This window comes from Ylistrum balloti, unplaced genomic scaffold (genome assembly GCF_031769215.1).
Source record: "Ylistrum balloti isolate Yb309-2 unplaced genomic scaffold, AGI_CSIRO_Ybal_v1 Utg370086, whole genome shotgun sequence".
Classification (NCBI taxonomy): domain Eukaryota; kingdom Metazoa; phylum Mollusca; class Bivalvia; order Pectinida; family Pectinidae; genus Ylistrum; species Ylistrum balloti.
Genome location: NW_026782120.1, coordinates 285,291 through 305,407, shown reverse-complemented (window position 1 = coordinate 305,407; position 20,117 = coordinate 285,291). Strand labels below are relative to the sequence as shown.

Here is a 20,117-nt window from a genome sequence, read left to right as displayed (position 1 = left end):
AAATTGAAATAATGATATATTTTCAATAGCCTTGTTGATTTGTCAAAATGTTTTGTTTTGGAAAAAAAATTAAATAATGATATATTTTCAATAGCCTTGCTGATTTGTCAAACATTTAATATTGAAAAAAAATTGAAATAATGATATATTTTCAATAGCCTTGTTGATTTGTCACAAAGTTTTATTTTGGAAAAAAATTGTAATAATGATATATTTTGAATAGCCTTGCTGATTTGTCAAAAATTTAATATTGAAAAAAAATTGAAATAATGATATATTTTCAATAGCCTTGTTGATTTGTCACAATGTTTTATTTTGGAAAAAAACATTAAATAATGATATATTTTCAATAGCCTTGTTGATTTGTAACAAAGTTTAATTTTTGAAAAAAATTGAAATAATGATATATTTTCAATAGCCTTGTTGATTTGTCAAAATGTTTTATTTTGGAAAAAAAATTAAATAATGATATATTTTCAATAGCCTTGCTGATTTGTCAAACATTTAATATTGAAAAAAAATTGAAATAATGATATATTTTCAATAGCCTTGTTGATTTGTCACAAAGTTTTATTTTGGAAAAAAATTGTAATAATGATATATTTTGAATAGCCTTGCTGATTTGTCAAAAATTTAATATTGAAAAAAAATTGAAATAATGATATATTTTCAATAGCCTTGTTGTCTTGTCAAAAAGTTTTATTTTGGAAAAAAAATTGTAATAATGATATATTTTGAATAGCTTTGCTGATTTGTCAAAAATTTAATATTGAAAAAAAATTGAAATAATGATATATTTTCAATAGCCTTGTTGTCTTGTCAAAAAGTTTTATTTTGGAAAAAAAATTGTAATAATGATATATTTTCAATAGCCTTACTGATTTGTCACAAAGTTTAAAAGCCTTGCTGATTTGTCACAAAGTTTATTTTTTTTAAATTGAAATAATGATATATTTTCTTACTTTTTGTGTGACAAACGCCTACATCATCACTTAAGAAATTACTTGTAATTCAGTATTTTTGCTACATAGATATATAAGATAACATACTAGAAACATCACTGAAGACTTTTTAATATGGACGTGATGACTCTCCTATTGGTGGTCAGTATCCGCTTCACAATGGGGACAACAGTCACCTTCTGTCAACGTGGCGTTCGGACACAGAACAGGTGGACAGGCTGGGGGATTGCACCATATATCATCCAGCCATTTACACCTATTTGGACAGGCTAAAACAGACAGAGGAACATGTTAGAACAAAGAAGGTCTTCTTTCGGAACTGTCTGCTGTATACTTATCATCGTTTATTTATTGCTTATACGCTCCATCGGAAACTCTCTTAAATTTTCCATTCTAACCACCTTCACAATATCTTTAATTATGACACAAGAAGAAAATAAAGACCAAAACATTTAGAAAGGACATAATGATGATTTCCATAATATCATGATCTAAATCAAAGAAGGATCTCGTTCAATCAAAGTCCCTGTCAAACACTTTACCAACTCTTACGCGAAAACCAGAAGCTAGTCGTTGTACGACTTTTGCTCAATACAGATTAAACGACTATCACAAAAGGGCAAGACAAGCATTAAGAATAAAAATCACATCCACAGCGCCATGGAAATATATAGATACCCTAAAGGGGAAAGTAACAAAGTTAACAAGGAATTTGGTGAAAGCAAAGAACAGACTAACAAACGAAATATCACATCCACAGCGCCATGGAAATATATAGATACCCTAAAGGGGAAAGTAACAAAGTTAACAAGGAATTTGGTGAAAGCAAAGAACAGACTAACAAACGAAATACCGGGAAAAAGAACAAATCTAAAAGACATGTCATCCTTTACATCAGTGGTCTGTCAGAAACCATTCACACGATTTGTTTCCAACGGTAAATAGCGTGGTAATGAATACATTTGTAAGTAAATACCGTGGTAAGTAAATACCGTGGTAAGTAAATATCGTGATAAGTAAATACGTGGTAAGTAAATACCGTGGTAAGTAAATACAGTGGTAGGTAAATACAGTGGTAAGTAAATACCGTGGTTAGTAAATACAGTGGTAAGTAAATACCGTGGTAAGTAATACAGTGGTAAGTAAATACAGTGGTTAGTAAATACAGTGGTAAGTAAATACAGTGGTTAGTAAATACAGTGGTAAGTAAATACCGTGGTAAGTAAATACCGTGTAAATACAGTGGTAGGTAAATACAGTGGTAAGTAAATACCGTGGTAAGTAAATACAGTGGTAAGTAAATACAGTGGTAAGTAAATACCGTGGTAAGTGAATACCGTGGTAAGTAAATACCGTGTAAATACAGTGGTAGGTAAATACCGTGGTAATTAAATACCGTGGTAAGTTAATACAGTGGTAAGTAAATACAGTAGTAAGTTAGTAGCGTGGTAAGTAAATACCGTGGTAAATAAACACCATGGTAAGTAAATAGCGCGGTTAGTAAATAGCGCAGTACCATTGCAACAACCGTAAATCGTCACAAGTCCCGAAACATCCTACACACAAAACGTCCGAAATAACATTACAGAATACATATGCTAAATCGTATACTGCGACACATCATATATCGGAGAAGCAGGCAGGGGATTCTGGGTCCGACTTATTGAACATCAGAAAGACGCGGAACATATATAGCTATCATCTCACCGACATTCATATAAAACATTCTTGATATTTGAATTACCATCAACTTATGATGTTTTTTTGCGCTCCATTTAAAGGTCCATTGGCCGAAAGGATTATCGAGACACCTATTCTACACCACCATTCTCGATTTTAGTTTATAACTTTGTATTTGTTTTATGATCTAGGTATTTGATGTAATTTATGTGATATTTGTGTCTTGATAAAGAGGCAGGTTGCCTCGAAAATTTGAAAATTCACTTGTCCGTACAATCGTTACTACTTCATTGATCATATAACTATTATTTTGTTGGTGTATATTGCTAGATTTTATTTGGAAAGGCGAAGTATAAACCTGATAACTTCTGCCCAATCCATTTGATTCAATAAAATATGTTTAAATTATAATTAAATTGATTACCTGTTTCACAAACCTCACAGCAAAGATCGTATGGCTGGATGACGCTGACGTTACAGTAGGGAGGAGGTGGGGGCGGAGGGCAGGGAGGAGGAGGATAACATCTCCAGGGGTCGGGCCATTCAGGTGACCTCTGAACCGGATGTTGATCCTTCTCCATGTTGTCTGAAAATACAAATTTCTTTCTTAGTAAAATAAATCACCATAACAGTTGCAAGTTAAACACACTCGACAAGGTCAAGGTCAATAGTGGTAAATCCACAGAGATACCACGTGGTATTTTTAGCTACATCGTCACCTAAAGGACGATAAGTGTATATATTAATACCTTTTGATAATTGTTGTCATGGTGATAATAAAATAATTAACATGTATCGATAAGGAATTAACTATCTCTGAAAAAAATTGAACAGCTTAGAATTAAACAGCACCTTTATAAAGGACTAAATTTTAACGAGACCGACCACGTCTCTGCTATCTAAGTGAGGACAAGAAATTGACCTGTTACCTTCTGGACAGGTTTGACAGCACTGGCTGGGAAGGGTCACTGGGTTGGCACATGGCGGTGGTGGACACGGAGGAGGGAAACAGAAATGATTTCCATTTACCTCACATGGGTGTGGGCAGGTCTTGTTCGCCACGTCATGACCATCTACATCATCAATATCACAAAAAACATATCTCAAACACATTCAGTCATTTTAACAAAGTATAATTGTTCATCCCATAAACATGTTTTCACCAGCTGAGAGAGAAAAAAAAAATGTTTGTTACCAATTAACGCTTGATAAAGACGTCCTAGACCTGAGGTCATCATTGAAAGTTCTCTACTCGGCAAACGTAATTTCTCAAACAAACGAGAAAATCCGATATCAACCAACACTCCCTGTTTGAAATAAATATTGGGGAACAAGACACACCCTCTCTTTCACAGTGTGGACAACAGTCACATGGGGTCAGCACTGACCTAGGGCATGGTTCCGGTGGAGGACATCCGGGGGAGTGACAGTATACCTTACCGTTAACTTTACATGAGTGGGGACTTTCTGTAAAATGTATTGGTACAGAAACACCAGCTGGTTTTGATTTAAACATATTTTATTGTATGTTATATACAAGGGATTGGGCACAAGTTATCCAACTTATATTAAGCCCTTTCCCAACAACATGTTTACAAAATATACATATTCAAGGTGGCTTTTTAAATATATTATAGAAAACGAGTTCTGCTGAGATGAAAGGAGAGAGTAGAAAGAGAGCGAGATGGAAAGACAGAAGGTGAGGAGGGGAGGAGAGAGAGGTGGATCAAAATCTATTTGTATTAATAATAAATTGCTGAGTGTGAAGACATATTTTACTGTTTTCGTCTTTGGATAATTCATTACTTCCATGTAAGATTAGCTGCAGGTCTAATGGGATGAAATCATTTAGTTCTCGGTAAAAAATAATTCTTTGGTCTGCATACTTATTACAAACAAAAAAGAAATGGTATGTGTCTTCAACAGAATGACCACATTGGCAGTGTTGATAATCAATTAAATTTGCATGAAATAAGTCATTATTTAATGTACTAGATCCATTTCTTAGTCTTGCACGCAAAATATTACTTTTTCTATCACCAATTGTACAATAAATGGGAACCAGCTGGTGATCCTACTAGCTTGATGATGTAGTATGTGTTGCTTTACTAACGTCTACATTTGATGTAATTTGAAATAACTCATAACAAGGCAAATTTTTTATACAAAGATACAAATTTAAACATCAGCTTCTCATTATATTCGATGGCCTACGTTTAGGTCTCTTAAATTATACGTAAGATCTTCAAGGAAAGCCCAACCATAAAGATTGGCAGAGCCGGAAAACGGTACTCGTACTTCCGGACTACACTACTGGTAAATCCGGATTGCAGTTTTGGTACTTCCGGATTGCAGTTTTGGTACTTCCGGACTACACTACTGGTAAATCCGGATTGCAGTTTTGGTACTTCCGGACTGCAGTACTGGTACTTCCGGATTGCAGTTTTGGTACTTCCGGACTACAGTACTGGTACATCCGGATTGCAGTTTTGGTACTTCCGGACTGCAGTACTGGTACTTCCGGATTGCAGTTTTGGTACTTCCGGACTACAGTATTGATCTTTCCGGATAGCATTATTGGCACTTCCGGATTACAATATTGATACTTCCGGACTACACTACTGGTAAATCCGGATTGCAGTTTTGGTACTTCCGGACTGCAGTACTGGTACTTCCGGATTGCAGTTTTGGTACTTCCGGACTACACTACTGGTAAATCCGGATTGCAGTTTTGGTACTTCCGGACTGCAGTACTGGTACTTCCGGATTGCAGTTTTGGTACTTCCGGACTACGGTACTGGTACATCCGGATTGCAGTTTTGGTACTTCCGGACTGCAGTACTGGTACTTCCGGATTGCAGTTTTGGTACTTCCGGACTACAGTATTGATCTTTCCGGATAGCATTATTGGCACTTCCGGATTACAATATTGATACTTCCGGATTGCAGTATTGGTACTTCCGGATGGCAATGCTGGTTCTCGTGGATTGCAGTTTTGGTACTGCCAGATTACAATAAGAATAACAACAGGACTGACACCTTCAGTGAAACATGCTTCTGTTAAAGATGTTCCACTAACCGTATCAACAGATGCATTTCAGAACGGTTATAATTGCCATCGAGGAAGCGTCAAACTGTCATGGTGTGACAATTATAACAACAATACATACCATACCATCAAAGTTGAATGCTTTACCTGTATTCAGTACATATGGTGATGTCTTATGAAATAGTATCTTCGTTTAAATTGAAAATGAATAATTCGTTATCGACAATATAATCACTCAAGTGAAACGGTCGTCATTATTGATAATGTAATCCGTCAAGCGGAATAGTTGTCAGTACTGATATTGTAATCCGTCAAGTGGAACAGATGTCAGGACTGATATTGTAATCCGTCAAGTGGAACAGTTATCAGTACTGATATTGTAATCCGTCAAGTGGAACAGTTATCAGTACTGATATTGTAATCCGTCAAGTGGAACAGTTGTCAGGACTGATATTGTAATCCGTCAAGTGGAACAGTTATCAGTATTGGTATTGTAATCCGTCAAGTGGAACAGTCATTTTGAAACCTTCGCCTTTTTATACCAACAATTATGACGTCGAATGGCCACCCACGTATTGTTATTTACAACAAAGGCCGGATGTTTATGTGACCCACCTGTAGGACAGTGTGGACAGCACTCCCCTGGCGTGGTGACAGGATTATCACAGGGTGGGAAGGGACACGGTATAGGTTGACAGTACTTGACGCCACCTTGTGTACACGGATGGACACAGTCAGAATCCTCTCGTTTACCGACCGCAACGCTTTCTGAAAAGAAACATTACACGATAGCGCGATCGATTCAATTTCCCTAAATTTCCCATTACTTTAGAGTAACATCACAGAATCCTCTATGTTGTTTACATTCGCAGTTGTTTCAAAGGCTTGTTCTCACTTACGGATTGCCATGTAAGATTTCGAGAGATGCAAGCTGATGAAAAATGATAGGGAGGTGTTATGACCGTCATTTAGAATATTCCATTATCTTATGTGGTATGTATTTGAACGTGTTTGATGTTCGTTAGTTTGCCTGTTGGTTCTGCTGTTGTAACCATATTCTCATTTGAGAACACGACATTACTTACTTGGATTAATCAAGGTTTACATGATGGGTAACGTGGATAAAGCAAAAGACGCTTACTCTTCCGGAACATCTGGTCTTTTCTCTTTGTTTTTTAGGATTTCCGTGTAAATCTTTCTTTGTTCATATTTTGCCATAATTTATTGAATTTGAGTTTGGATTTTGATTATGTTGCCATGTTGGTCATTTTTGTTTTTGAAGGGCTAAACATTGCATAAATAATTTAAATACAGGTAAATGTTGGAAAGTCAATCATAGAAAAAAAATATAAGAGAAAAATGTCAAAATATCATAACAAAATTACAGTAGATCAAATCGTCGTGTCTTTGGGGAAAATATCGTCACATATATATAGATGGACGCAAATTGGCCATATCTTTTTAGTTCAAACATCATGTGTGATGATGAAGTTTGATGTGCTTGATTCTTAAACTAATCCGTTGTCATTCCATCAATTTTTGTGATATTAGTAAACTAGTAAACTAAATCAGAAAACGCTTATCACTCAGGAACACCACGTCTTTTCCGTATTATAATATTATATTAATCGCCCTTCACAGTAAATATACCTATACTGTTGTAACTGTAACTGGGTATTCAGAAAGCGCGTGATTCAGAGTTATCACAATTTACGATGTATACATCTATTAATGAATATCTATCACAATCCTAAAATTCTAAAAGTTGAATGTCGATGACCTCATTATAAAATTGTGAACTGTTCAGCCATATGATAACAAAAATCAGACGTTATCTTATTTGTCCGTATGAAAACTGGTAAATTTAAAATATTCTTCGGGCGAATACAATATACACTGTATATATATACAACAATAAAGACAAAATATTCCATCAAATCTTTAAACAAAATAAATATTCAGCAAAACTATGACAAAATATAAAACAAAATATTTACACCGAGCAACAGTACCAGGAGACCAAGATCAGGGCCCGTACTCACGAAACCGTTCTCATACTCAAACTCCAGGGCCCATATGAACGAAACCGTTCTCATACTCATACTCCAGGGCCCGTATTCACGGAACCCTTCTCATACTCAAACTCCAGGGCCCGTATTCACGGAAACCTTCTCATACTCAAACTCCAGGGCCTGTATTCACGAAACCGTTCTCATGTTCAAGGTTTTGTACCCAAAATTCAAGTTTTGTGCTCACCTAATCTATTCTCATGCTTAAGCCGTATTCACGAAAAATTGTGTGCTCAACTTTTGCTCACGTTCTCAAGTTTGCTTGAGCATGTTCTTGCCCATTGGCAGGATATCATTCTCATCATGACTTTGCGGAAAGATGAAAATATCTTAATATAAGTGTAAATAATTTTGAAATCCACTGAACCAATCAGAATTTATTCAAAATATATAGGGAATAACAAGTGGAATAAATAAAGATCATTTCATACATTTTCAGGCAAAACAACAAGCATTTATTTCACTTTTGGAATTGATTAATGAAATTGGATCTGGTACAAAAAACTCTTTATCTGTATTGATAAGGAATTAACCATCCCTTAAAAACGTTTAAACAACTCAGAATTATACAGCACCATTATAAAGGACTAAATTTAAACGAGACCGACCACGTCTCTGCTATCCAAGTGAGGACAAGAAATTGACCTGTTACCTTCTGGACAGGTTTGACAGCACTGGCCTGGACGGGTCACTGGGTTGGCACATGGCGGTAGGGGACACGGAGGAGGGAAACAGAAATGATGTCCGTTTACCTCACATGGGTGTAGGCAGGTCTTGTTCGCCACGTCATGACCATCTACATCATCAATATATAAAAAAATGTCTCAAACACATTCAGTCATTTTCAAAGTCATTCAATAAACAAGATAAAAATAACACGAAACAGCAATAAGTTACCGTCAAAGATCCAAAATAACAGGAAACAGCAGTAAGTTACCGTCAAAGATCCAAAATAACACGAAACAGCAGTAAGGTACCGTCAAAGATCCAAAATAACAGGAAACAGCAGTAAGGTACCGTCAAAGATCCAAAATAACAGGAAACAGCAGTAAGTTACCGTCAAAGATCCAAAATAACAGGAAACAGCAGTAAGTTACCGTCAAAGATCCAAAATAACAGGAAACAGCAGTAAGGTACCGTCAAAGATCCAAAATAACAGGAAACAGCAGTAAGTTACCGTCAAAGATCCAAAATAACAGGAAACAGCAGTAAGTTACCGTCAAAGATCCAAAATAACAGGAAACAGCAGTAAGGTACCGTCAAAGATCCAAAATAACAGGAAACAGCAGTAAGTTACCGTCAATGATAAAAAATAACAGGAAACACCAGTAAGGTACCGTCAAATAACCAAAAGAACAGGAAACAGCAGTAAGTTACCGTCAAAGATCCAAAATAACAGGAAACAGCAGTAAGTTACCGGCAAATAACCAAAATAACAGGAAACAGCAGTAAGTTACCGGCAAATAACCAAAATAACAGGAAACAGCAGTAAGTTACCGCCAAATAACCAAAATAACAGGAAACAGCAGTAAGTTACCGGCAAATAACCAAAATAACAGGAAACAGCAGTAAGTTACCGGCAAATAACCAAAATAACAGGAAACAGCAGTAAAATACCGCCAAAGATAAAAATAACAGGAAACAGCAGTAAGTTACCGTCAAAGATCCAAAATAACAGGAAACAGCAGTAAGTTACCGTCAAAGATCCAAAATAACAGGAAACAGCAGTAAGTTACCGCCAAAGATCGAAAATAACAGGAAACAGCAGTAAGTTACCGGCAAAGATCCAAAATAACAGGAAACTGCAGTAAGTTACCGACAAATAACCAAAATAACAGGAAACAGCAGTAAAATACAGAAAAAGATAAAAATAACAGGAAACAGCAGTAAGTTACCGTCAAAGATCCAAAATAACAGGAAACAGCAGTAAGTTACCGTCAAAGATCCAAAATAACAGGAAACAGCAGTAAGTTACCATCAAAGATCCAAAATAACACGAAACAGAAGTAAGTTACCGTCAAAGAAAAAAGATAACAAGAAACAGCAGAAAGTGACCGTCAAAGATCCAAAATAACAAAACAGCAAAAATCCAAAATAACACGAAACAGCAGTAAGTTACCGTCAAAGATCCAAAATAACACGAAACAGCAGTAAGTTACCGTCAAAGATCCAAAATAACACGAAACAGCAGTAAGTTACCGTCAAAGATCCAAAATAACACGAAACAGCAGTAAGTTACCGTCAAAGATCCAAAATAACACGAAACAGCAGTAAGTTACCGTCAAAGATCCAAAATAACACGAAACAGCAGTAAGTTACCGTCAAAGATCCAAAATAACACGAAACAGCAGTAAGTTACCGTCAAAGATCCAAAATAACACGAAACAGCAGTAAGTTACCGTCAAAGATCCAAAATAACACGAAACAGCAGTAAGTTACCGTCAAAGATCCAAAATAACACGAAACAGCAGTAAGTTACCGTCAAAGATAAAAAATAACACGAAACAGCAGTAAGTTACCGTCAAAGATCCAAAATAACACGAAACAGCAGTAAGTTACCGTCAAAGATCCAAAATAACACGAAACAGCAGTAAGTTACCGTCAAAGATCCAAAATAACACGAAACAGCAGTAAGTTACCGTCAAAGATCCAAAATAACACGAAACAGCAGTAAGTTACCGTCAAAGATCCAAAATAACACGAAACAGCAGTAAGTTACCGTCAAAGATCCAAAATAACACGAAACAGCAGTAAGTTACCGTCAAAGATCCAAAATAACACGAAACAGCAGTAAGTTACCGTCAAAGATCCAAAATAACACGAAACAGCAGTAAGTTACCGTCAAAGATCCAAAATAACACGAAACAGCAGTAAGTTACCGTCAAAGATCCAAAATAACACGAAACAGCAGTAAGTTACCGTCAAAGATCCAAAATAACACGAAACAGCAATAAGTTACCGTCAAAGAAAAAAAATAACACGAAACAGCAGTAAGTTACCGTCAAAGATCCAAAATAACAGGAAACAGCAGTAAGTTACCGTCAAAGATCCAAAATAACACGAAACAGCAGTAAGTTACCGTCAAAGATCCAAAATAACACGAAACAGCAATAAGTTACCGTCAAAGAAAAAAAATAACACGAAACAGCAGTAAGTTACCGTCAAAGATCCAAAATAACACGAAACAGCAGTAAGTTACCGTCAAAGATCCAAAATAACACGAAACAGCAATAAGTTACCGTCAAAGAAAAAAAATAACACGAAACAGCAGTAAGTTACCGTCAAAGATCCAAAATAACACGAAACAGCAATAAGTTACCGTCAAAGAAAAAAAATAACACGAAAAAGCAGAAAGTTACCGTCAAAGATCCAAAATAACAGGAAACAGCAGTAAGTTACCGTCAAAGATCCAAAATAACACGAAACAGCAATAAGTTACCGTCAAAGAAAAAAAATAACACGAAACAGCAGTAAGTTACCGTCAAAGATCCAAAATAACAGGAAACAGCAGTAAGTTACCGTCAAAGATCCAAAATAACAGGAAACAGCAGTAAGTTACCGTCAAAGATCCAAAATAACACGAAACAGCAGTAAGTTACCGTCAAAGATCCAAAATAACAGGAAACAGCAGTAAGTTACCGTCAAAGATCCAAAATAACAGGAAACAGCAGTAAGTTACCGTCAAAGATCCAAAATAACAGGAAACAGCAGTAAGTTACCGTCAAAGATCCAAAATAACAGGAAACAGCAAAAGTTACCGTCAAAGAAAATAACAGGAAACAGCAGTAAGTTACCGTCAAAGATCCAAAATAACAGGAAACAGCAGTAAGTTACCGTCAAAGATCCAAAATAACAGGAAACAGCAGTAAGTTACCGTCAAAGATCCAAAATAACAGGAAACAGCAGTAAGTTACCGTCAAAGATCCAAAATAACAGGAAACAGCAGTAAGTTACCGTCAAAGAACCAAAATAACAGGAAACAGCAGTAAGTTACCGTCAAAGATCAGGAAACAGCAAAATAACAGGAAACAGCAGTAAGTTACCGGCAAAGATCCAAAATAACAGGAAACAGCAGTAAGTTACCGTCAAAGATCCAAAATAACAGGAAACAGCAGTAAGTTACCGGCAAAGATCCAAAATAACAGGAAACAGCAGTAAGTTACCGGCAAATAACCAAAATAACAGGAAACAGCAGTAAGTTACCGGCAAAGATAAAAAATAACAGGAAACAGCAGTAAGTTACCGCCAAAGATCGAAAATAACAGGAAACAGCAGTAAGTTACCGTCAAAGATCCAAAATAACAGGAAACAGCAGTAAGTTACCGGCAAAGATAAAAAATAACAGGAAACAGCAGCAAGTTACGGTCAATGATAAAAAATAACAGGAAACAGCAGTAAGTTACCGTCAAAGATCCAAAATAACAGGAAACAGCAGTAAGTTACCATCAAAGATCCAAAATAACAGGAAACAGCAGTAAGTTACCGTCAAAGATCCAAAATAACAGGAAACAGCAGTAAGTTACCGGCAAATAACCAAAATAACAGGAAACAGCAGTAAAATACCGCCAAAGATAAAAATAACAGGAAACAGCAGTAAGTTACCGGCAAATAACCAAAATAACAGGAAACAGCAGTAAGTTACCGGCAAAGATCCAAAATAACAGGAAACAGCAGTAAGTTACCGTCAAAGATCCAAAATAACAGGAAACAGCAGTAAGTTACCGGCAAAGATAAAAAAATAACACGAAACAGCAGTAAGTTACCATCAAAGATCCAAAATAACAGGAAACAGCAGTAAGGTACCGTCAAAGATCCAAAATAACAGGAAACAGCAGTAAGTTACCGTCAAAGATCCAAAATAACAGGAAACAGCAGTAAGTTACCGTCAAAGATCCAAAATAACAGGAAACAGCAGTAAGTTACCGTCAAAGATCCAAAATAACAGGAAACAGCAGTAAGTTACCGTCAAAGAACCAAAATAACAGGAAACAGCAGTAAGGTACCGTCAAAGATCCAAAATAACAGGAAACAGCAGTAAGTTACCGTCAAAGATCCAAAATAACAGGAAACAGCAGTAAGTTACCGTCAAAGATCCAAAATAACAGGAAACAGCAGTAAGTTACCGTCAAAGATCCAAAATAACAGGAAACAGCAGTAAGTTACCGTCAAAGATCCAAAATAACAGGAAACAGCAGTAAGTTACCGTCAAAGATCCAAAATAACAGGAAACAGCAGTAAGTTACCGTCAAAGATCCAAAATAACAGGAAACAGCAGTAAGTTACCGTCAAAGATCCAAAATAACAGGAAACAGCAGTAAGTTACCGTCAAAGATCCAAAATAACAGGAAACAGCAGTAAGTTACCGTCAAAGATCCAAAATAACAGGAAACAGCAGTAAGTTACCGTCAAAGATCCAAAATAACAGGAAACAGCAGTAAGTTACCGTCAAAGATCCAAAATAACAGGAAACAGCAGTAAGTTACCGTCAAAGATCCAAAATAACAGGAAACAGCAGTAAGTTACCGTCAAAGATCCAAAATAACAGGAAACAGCAGTAAGTTACCGTCAAAGATCCAAAATAACAGGAAACAGCAGTAAGTTACCGTCAAATAACCAAAATAACAGGAAACAGCAGTAAGTTACCGTCAAAGATCCAAAATAACAGGAAACAGCAGTAAGGTACCGTCAAAGATCCAAAATAACAGGAAACAGCAGTAAGTTACCGTCAAAGATCCAAAATAACAGGAAACAGCAGTAAGTTACCGTCAAAGATCCAAAATAACAGGAAACAGCAGTAAGTTACCGTCAAAGATCCAAAATAACAGGAAACAGCAGTAAGTTACCGTCAAAGATCCAAAATAACAGGAAACAGCAGTAAGTTACCATCAAAGATCCAAAATAACAGGAAACAGCAGTAAGTTACCGTCAAAGATCCAAAATAACAGGAAACAGCAGTAAGTTACCGGCAAAGATAAAAAATAACAGGAAACAGCAGCAAGTTAAAAATAACAGGAGACAGCAGTAAGTTACCGGCAAATAACCAAAATAACAGGAAACAGCAGTAAAATACCGCCAAAGATAAAAATAACAGGAAACAGCAGTAAGTTACCGGCAAAGATCCAAAATAACAAAGTTACCGTCAAAGAAAAATAACAGGAAACAGCAGTAAGTTACCGTCAAATAAAAAATAACAGGAAACAGCAGTAAGTTACCGTCAAAGATAAAAATAACAGGAAACAGTTGTAAGTTGCCGTCAATTATCCAAAATAACAGGAAACAGCAGAAAGTTACCGTCAAAGATCCATAATAACAGGAAACAGCAGTAAGTAACAGGAAACAGCAGTAAGTTACCGTCAAAGATCCAAAATAACAGGAAACAGCAGTAAGTTACCGTCAAAGATCCAAAATAACAGGAAACAGCAGTAAGTTACCGTCAAAGATAAAATAACAGGAAACAGCAGTAAGTTACCGTCAAAGATCCAAAATAACAGGAAACAGCAGTAAGTTACCGTCAAAGATCCAAAATAACAGGAAACAGCAGTAAGTTACCGTCAAAGATCCAAAATAACAGGAAACAGCAGTAAGTTACCGTCAAATAACCAAAATAACAGGAAACAGCAGTAAGTTACCGGCAAATAACCAAAATAACAGGAAACAGCAGTAAGTTACCGTCAAAGATCCAAAATAACAGGAAACAGCAGTAAGGTACCGTCAAAGATCCAAAATAACAGGAAACAGCAGTAAGTTACCGTCAAAGATCCAAAATAACAGGAAACAGCAGTAAGTTACCGTCAAAGATCCAAAATAACAGGAAACAGCAGTAAGTTACCGTCAAAGATCCAAAATAACAGGAAACAGCAGTAAGTTACCGTCAAAGATCCAAAATAACAGGAAACAGCAGTAAGTTACCGTCAAAGATAAAAATAACAGGAAACAGTAGTAAGTTACCGTCAAAGATCCAAAATAACAGGAAACAGCAGTAAGTTACCGTCAAAGATCCAAAATAACAGGAAACAGCAGTAAGTTACCGTCAAAGATAAAAATAACAGGAAACAGCAGTAAGTTACCGTCAAAGATCCAAAATAACAGGAAACAGCAGTAAGTTACCGTCAAAGATCCAAAATAACAGGAAACAGCAGTAAGTTACCGTCAAAGATCCAAAATAACAGGAAACAGCAGTAAGTTACCGTCAAAGATCCAAAATAACAGGAAACAGCAGTAAGTTACCGTCAAAGATCCAAAATAACAGGAAACAGCAGTAAGTTATCGTCAAAGATCCAAAATAACAGGAAACAGCAGTAAGTTACCGTCAAAGATCCAAAATAACAGGAAACAGCAGTAAGTTACCGTCAAAGATCCAAAATAACAGGAAACAGCAGTAAGTTACGGTCAATGATAAAAAAATAACAGGAAACAGCAGTAAAATACCGCCAAAGATAAATAACAGGAAACAGTAGTAAGTTATCGTCAAAGATAGAAATAACAGGAAACAGTAGTAAGTTACCGTCAAAGATCCAAAATAACAGGAAACAGCAGTAAGTTACCGGCAAAGATCCAAAATAACAGGAAACAGCAGTAAGTTACCGTCAAAGATAAAAAATAACAGGAAACAGCAGTAAGTTACCGTCAAAGATCCAAAATAACAGGAAACAGCAGTAAGTTACCGTCAAAGATCCAAAATAACAGGAAACAGCAGTAAATACCGTCAAAGATAACAGGAAACAGCAGTAAGTTACCGTCAAAGATCCAAAATAACAGGAAACAGCAGTAAGTTACCGTCAAAGATCCAAAATAACAGGAAACAGCAGTAAGTTACCGTCAAAGATCCAAAATAACAGGAAACAGCAGTAAGGTACCGTCAAAGATCCAAAATAACAGGAAACAGCAGTAAGGTACCGTCAAAGATCCAAAATCACAGGAAACAGCAGTAAGTTACCGTCAAAACTCCAAAATAACAGGAAACAGCAGTAAGTTACCGTCAAAGATCCAAAATAACAGGAAACAGCAGTAAGTTACCGTCAAAGATCCAAAATAACACGAAACAGCAGTAAGTTACCGTCAAAGATCCAAAATAACAGGAAACAGCAGTAAGTTACCGTCAAAGATCCAAAATAACAGGAAACAGCAGTAAGTTACCGGCAAAGATAAAAAATAACAGGAAACAGCAGTAAGTTACCGCCAAAGATCGAAAATAACAGGAAACAGCAGTAAGTTACCGTCAAAGATCCAAAATAACAGGAAACAGCAGTAAGTGACCGGCAAAGATCCAAAATAACAGGAAACAGCAGTAAGTTAGTTACCGTCAAAGATCCAAAATAACAGGAAACAGCAGCAAGTTACGGTCAATGATAAAAAATAACAGGAAACAGCAGTAAAATACCGCCAAAGATAAAAATAACAGGAAACAGCAGTAAGTTACCGTCAAAGATCCAAAATAACAGGAAACAGCAGTAAGTTACCGTCAAAGATCCAAAATAACAGGAAACAGCAGTAAGTGACCGGCAAAGATCCAAAATAACAGGAAACAGCAGTAAGTTAGTTACCGTCAAAACTCCAAAATAACAGGAAACAGCAGTAAGTTACCGTCAAAGATCCAAAATAACAGGAAACAGCAGTAAGTTACCGTCAAAGATCCAAAATAACAGGAAACAGCAGTAAGTTACCGTCAAAGATCCAAAATAACAGGAAACAGCAGTAAGTTACCGTCAAAGATCCAAAATAACAGGAAACAGCAGTAAGTTACCGACAAAGATAAAAATAACAGGAAACAGCAGTAAGTTACCGTCAAAGATCCAAAATAACAGGAAACAGCAGTAAGTTACCGTCAAAGATCCAAAATAACAGGAAACAGCAGTAAGTTACCGTCAAAGATCCAAAATAACAGGAAACAGCAGTAAGTTACCGTCAAAGATCCAAAATAACAGGAAACAGCAGTAAGTTACCGTCAAAGATCCAAAATAACAGGAAACAGCAGAAAGTTACCGTCAAAGATCCAAAATAACAGGAAACAGCAGTAAGTTACCGTCAAAGATAAAAATAACAGGAAACAGTAGTAAGTTACCGTCAAAGATCCAAAATAACAGGAAACAGCAGTAAGTTACCGTCAAAGATCCAAAATAACAGGAAACAGCAGTAAGTTACCGTCAAAGATAAAAATAACAGGAAACAGTAGTAAGTTACCGTCAAAGATCCAAAATAACAGGAAACAGCAGTAAGTTACCGCCAAAGATAAAAATAACAGGAAACAGCAGTAAGTTACCGGCAAATAACCAAAATAACAGGAAACAGCAGTAAGTTACCGTCAAAGATCCAAAATAACAGGAAACAGCAGCAAGTTACGGTCAATGATAAAAAATAACAGGAAACAGCAGTAAAATACCGCCAAAGATAAAAATAACAGGAGACAGCAGTAAGTTACCGGCAAATAACCAAAATAACAGGAAACAGCAGTAAGTTACCGGCAAAGATAAAAAAATAACAGGAAACAGCAGTAAATCACCGTCAAATATCCAAAATAACAGGAAACAGCAGTAAGTTACCGGCAAAGATAAAAATAACAGGAAACAGCAGTAAGTTACCAGCAAAGATCCAAAATAACAGGAAACAGCAGTAAGTGACCGCCAAAGATCCAAAATAACAGGAAACAGCAGTAAGTTACCGTCAAAGATCCAAAATAACAGGAAACAGCAGTAAGTGACCGCTAAAGATCCAAAATAACATGATGACGAAAACTTGGACACAAAATCAAAAGAAACTTTAAGGTCTCTGATGTTGTTATATTTCCGGGGTTTTTTTTTCTGTTTTTTCTTTCTTTATTATTTATTGCTTATTTCTGACAATAATAATATTAAACACCATTTTTCTTAATGAGGTGATATCAATTGATGGTCTTTAGACTAGCGGTCACAATTTTGTCGTCCTCGCGTTTCAAAGTTCTCGGGTCATGGCACAGTCCGTTTGTTTTGTATTATTATCGTAATGTCAGTCCTTCACCATCGTACATGGTAGCGTTAGTGACCAAACTGAGACGAGTTTACAGAGTTTATTATCAAGCCTTTCCAACCACCATAAATCAAAGATTTGTTCCCGTGGTTTGGTAAACTAGGCAACAAAACAAGGGGTTTTTAAATAAAGAAAAAAAAAAACGCTTATGGCATTCATAAAAGAAAAAAAATCATATCAAAAGTTTGAATAATATTTTGGTGATAATTAGCAAATTAAATTGTAAATTACAACAGAGCGATGTATAAATTTGTCTTTTAAATTCATCAAATTACTGTATATCTAGACGAATTAGATGTTTTCTGCAACAAAATTTGTAAACAATATTGCAATATCGTAACGAATAATTGACTTTTATTATTTTATGAATAAATTCTGTCACCAATATCCGTACAGCGGTAAGAATGGAAAGTGGCTACTGATGACGTCAGTACAAGTAATGACGTTTTTGGTGACGTCAGTAATAGTAATGACGTTTTTTGGTGACGTCAGTACAAGTAATGACGTTTTGGTGACGTCAGTACAAGTAATGACGTTTTTGGTGACGTCAGTAATAGTAATGACTTTTTGGTGACGTCAGTAATAGTAATGACGTGTTATATTAGTACTAATAACAACGTAATGACGTCACGATCTTACCTGTAATGCTAGGACAGTGAGGACAGCATTCCCCTGGGGTAGTTACAGGATTGGAGCAGGGTGGGAGAGGACAAGGTAAAGGATAGCAGTAATGAACACCTCCCTGGGTACAGGGGAATGGACAGTCCTTGGAATCCGACCGCTGTATTCCGGCCCCACGGGACTCCGTGTATACCGTTACAAATAGAAACGCTCCACACAATACATGTAACATCGTTACATTATCTATTGTGTACATGTCTACTCTCAGTTATATCGATATAAAAATTACCGTAATTCATCGTATACAGGCACCAGATATTACGAATGAGCATAATTCACCATATACTAACACCAGACATCAACATTACCGCATTTCACCATATACTCACACCAGACATCAATTTTACCGCATTTCACAGTATACACAAAGAGATTGAAAAATCCATCATGGCGAACTTTTTCGTTTTTTTCTATTCATAATCAATTTTGAATCCAAGACACCCTAAAGTAACTTAATGAATTCAGAAATATCAATATAACATCTGTCACGTGACTTAACTAAATCGAGGTGAACAATTTTTTCATCTGCTGTATAAAGTCACATTAACGTCCTGTAAAAGGTCTTGACAGCACGTCTTAGTTCACTTATCTCCTCTAGAGGGCGTTCGATGATTTCCGATTTCAATATGTTATTTATAGATATCGGGCCGATGTCACGACTTTAGATACTGCAAGTTGTAGCACATTTCCTTACATTGTTTTTACTAGATACGATGCGGACAGATTACCTTTGGCTCTCAAAACGTACGTATTCATGTAAGAGTAATGTCCCTTCAATTGTACGAATTCAGACAAAGCGCCATTGGAAACTCACGAATCTCTGCTCTCTCGTTTGAGTTCCAGCGATAGCTTAACAGGTGGTTACATTTACGGTGTTTTCATCTTTCAGACATTTATGTAACAATGATTTGTCTGCTTCCTTCTTGTTGAATTCTCCGTAACAGTGAATTCGTGTGATAGACGGATATTACAGACAGTACTGTTTGACGGAAGAACTACTGATTTTATTAGGTAGGGCCCGGTACAGTTGGAGTCATTGTCCTTATCGGTATCCTTTGGTCTGTAGAGTGAAAGACGGCTGGTCAATAGACACACAATCTGTTTGTTAAGGTGTAAAAGCCTATTAACCTCAAACAATCGGAAACGTGAATAATCTCAGACAGAATTTATACAACCCACATAACCTATACAACCAAGACAACCTATACAACCCACACAACCTATACAACCCACACAACCTATACAACCCAGACACACAACCTATACAACCCAGACACACAACTTATACAACCCAGACACACAGCCTATACAACCCACACAACCTATACAACCCAGACACACAACTTATACAACCCAGATACACAACCTATACAACCCACACAACCTATACAACCCAGACACACAACCTATACAACCCAGACACACAACCTATACAACCCAGACAACCTATACAACCCAGACACACAACCTATACAACCCACACACACAACACAACCTATACAACCCAGACACACAACCTATACAACCCAGACACACAACCTATACAACCCAGACACACAACCTATACAACCCACACAACCTATACAACCCAGACAACCTATACAACCCAGACACACAACCTATACAACCCAGACACACAACCTATACAACCCAGACACACAACCTATACAACCC

General features: G+C 36.5%; 1 protein-coding gene across 1 annotated transcript; it reads right to left on the bottom strand.

Moving 5' to 3' along the window:
• Positions 1-1,094: 1,094 nt before the first annotated feature.
• LOC132549881 (kielin/chordin-like protein) lies at positions 1,095-18,615 on the bottom strand. The gene is made up of 6 exons (XM_060213849.1): positions 18,402-18,615; positions 8,406-8,556; positions 6,307-6,455; positions 3,572-3,715; positions 3,067-3,228; positions 1,095-1,231 (listed from the first exon to the last, which is right to left on the bottom strand). The coding sequence occupies exons 1-6, from the start codon at positions 18,613-18,615 to the stop codon at positions 1,095-1,097; spliced, it is 957 nt and encodes a 318-aa protein (XP_060069832.1).
• Between the last annotated feature and the right edge of the window lie 1,502 nt (positions 18,616-20,117).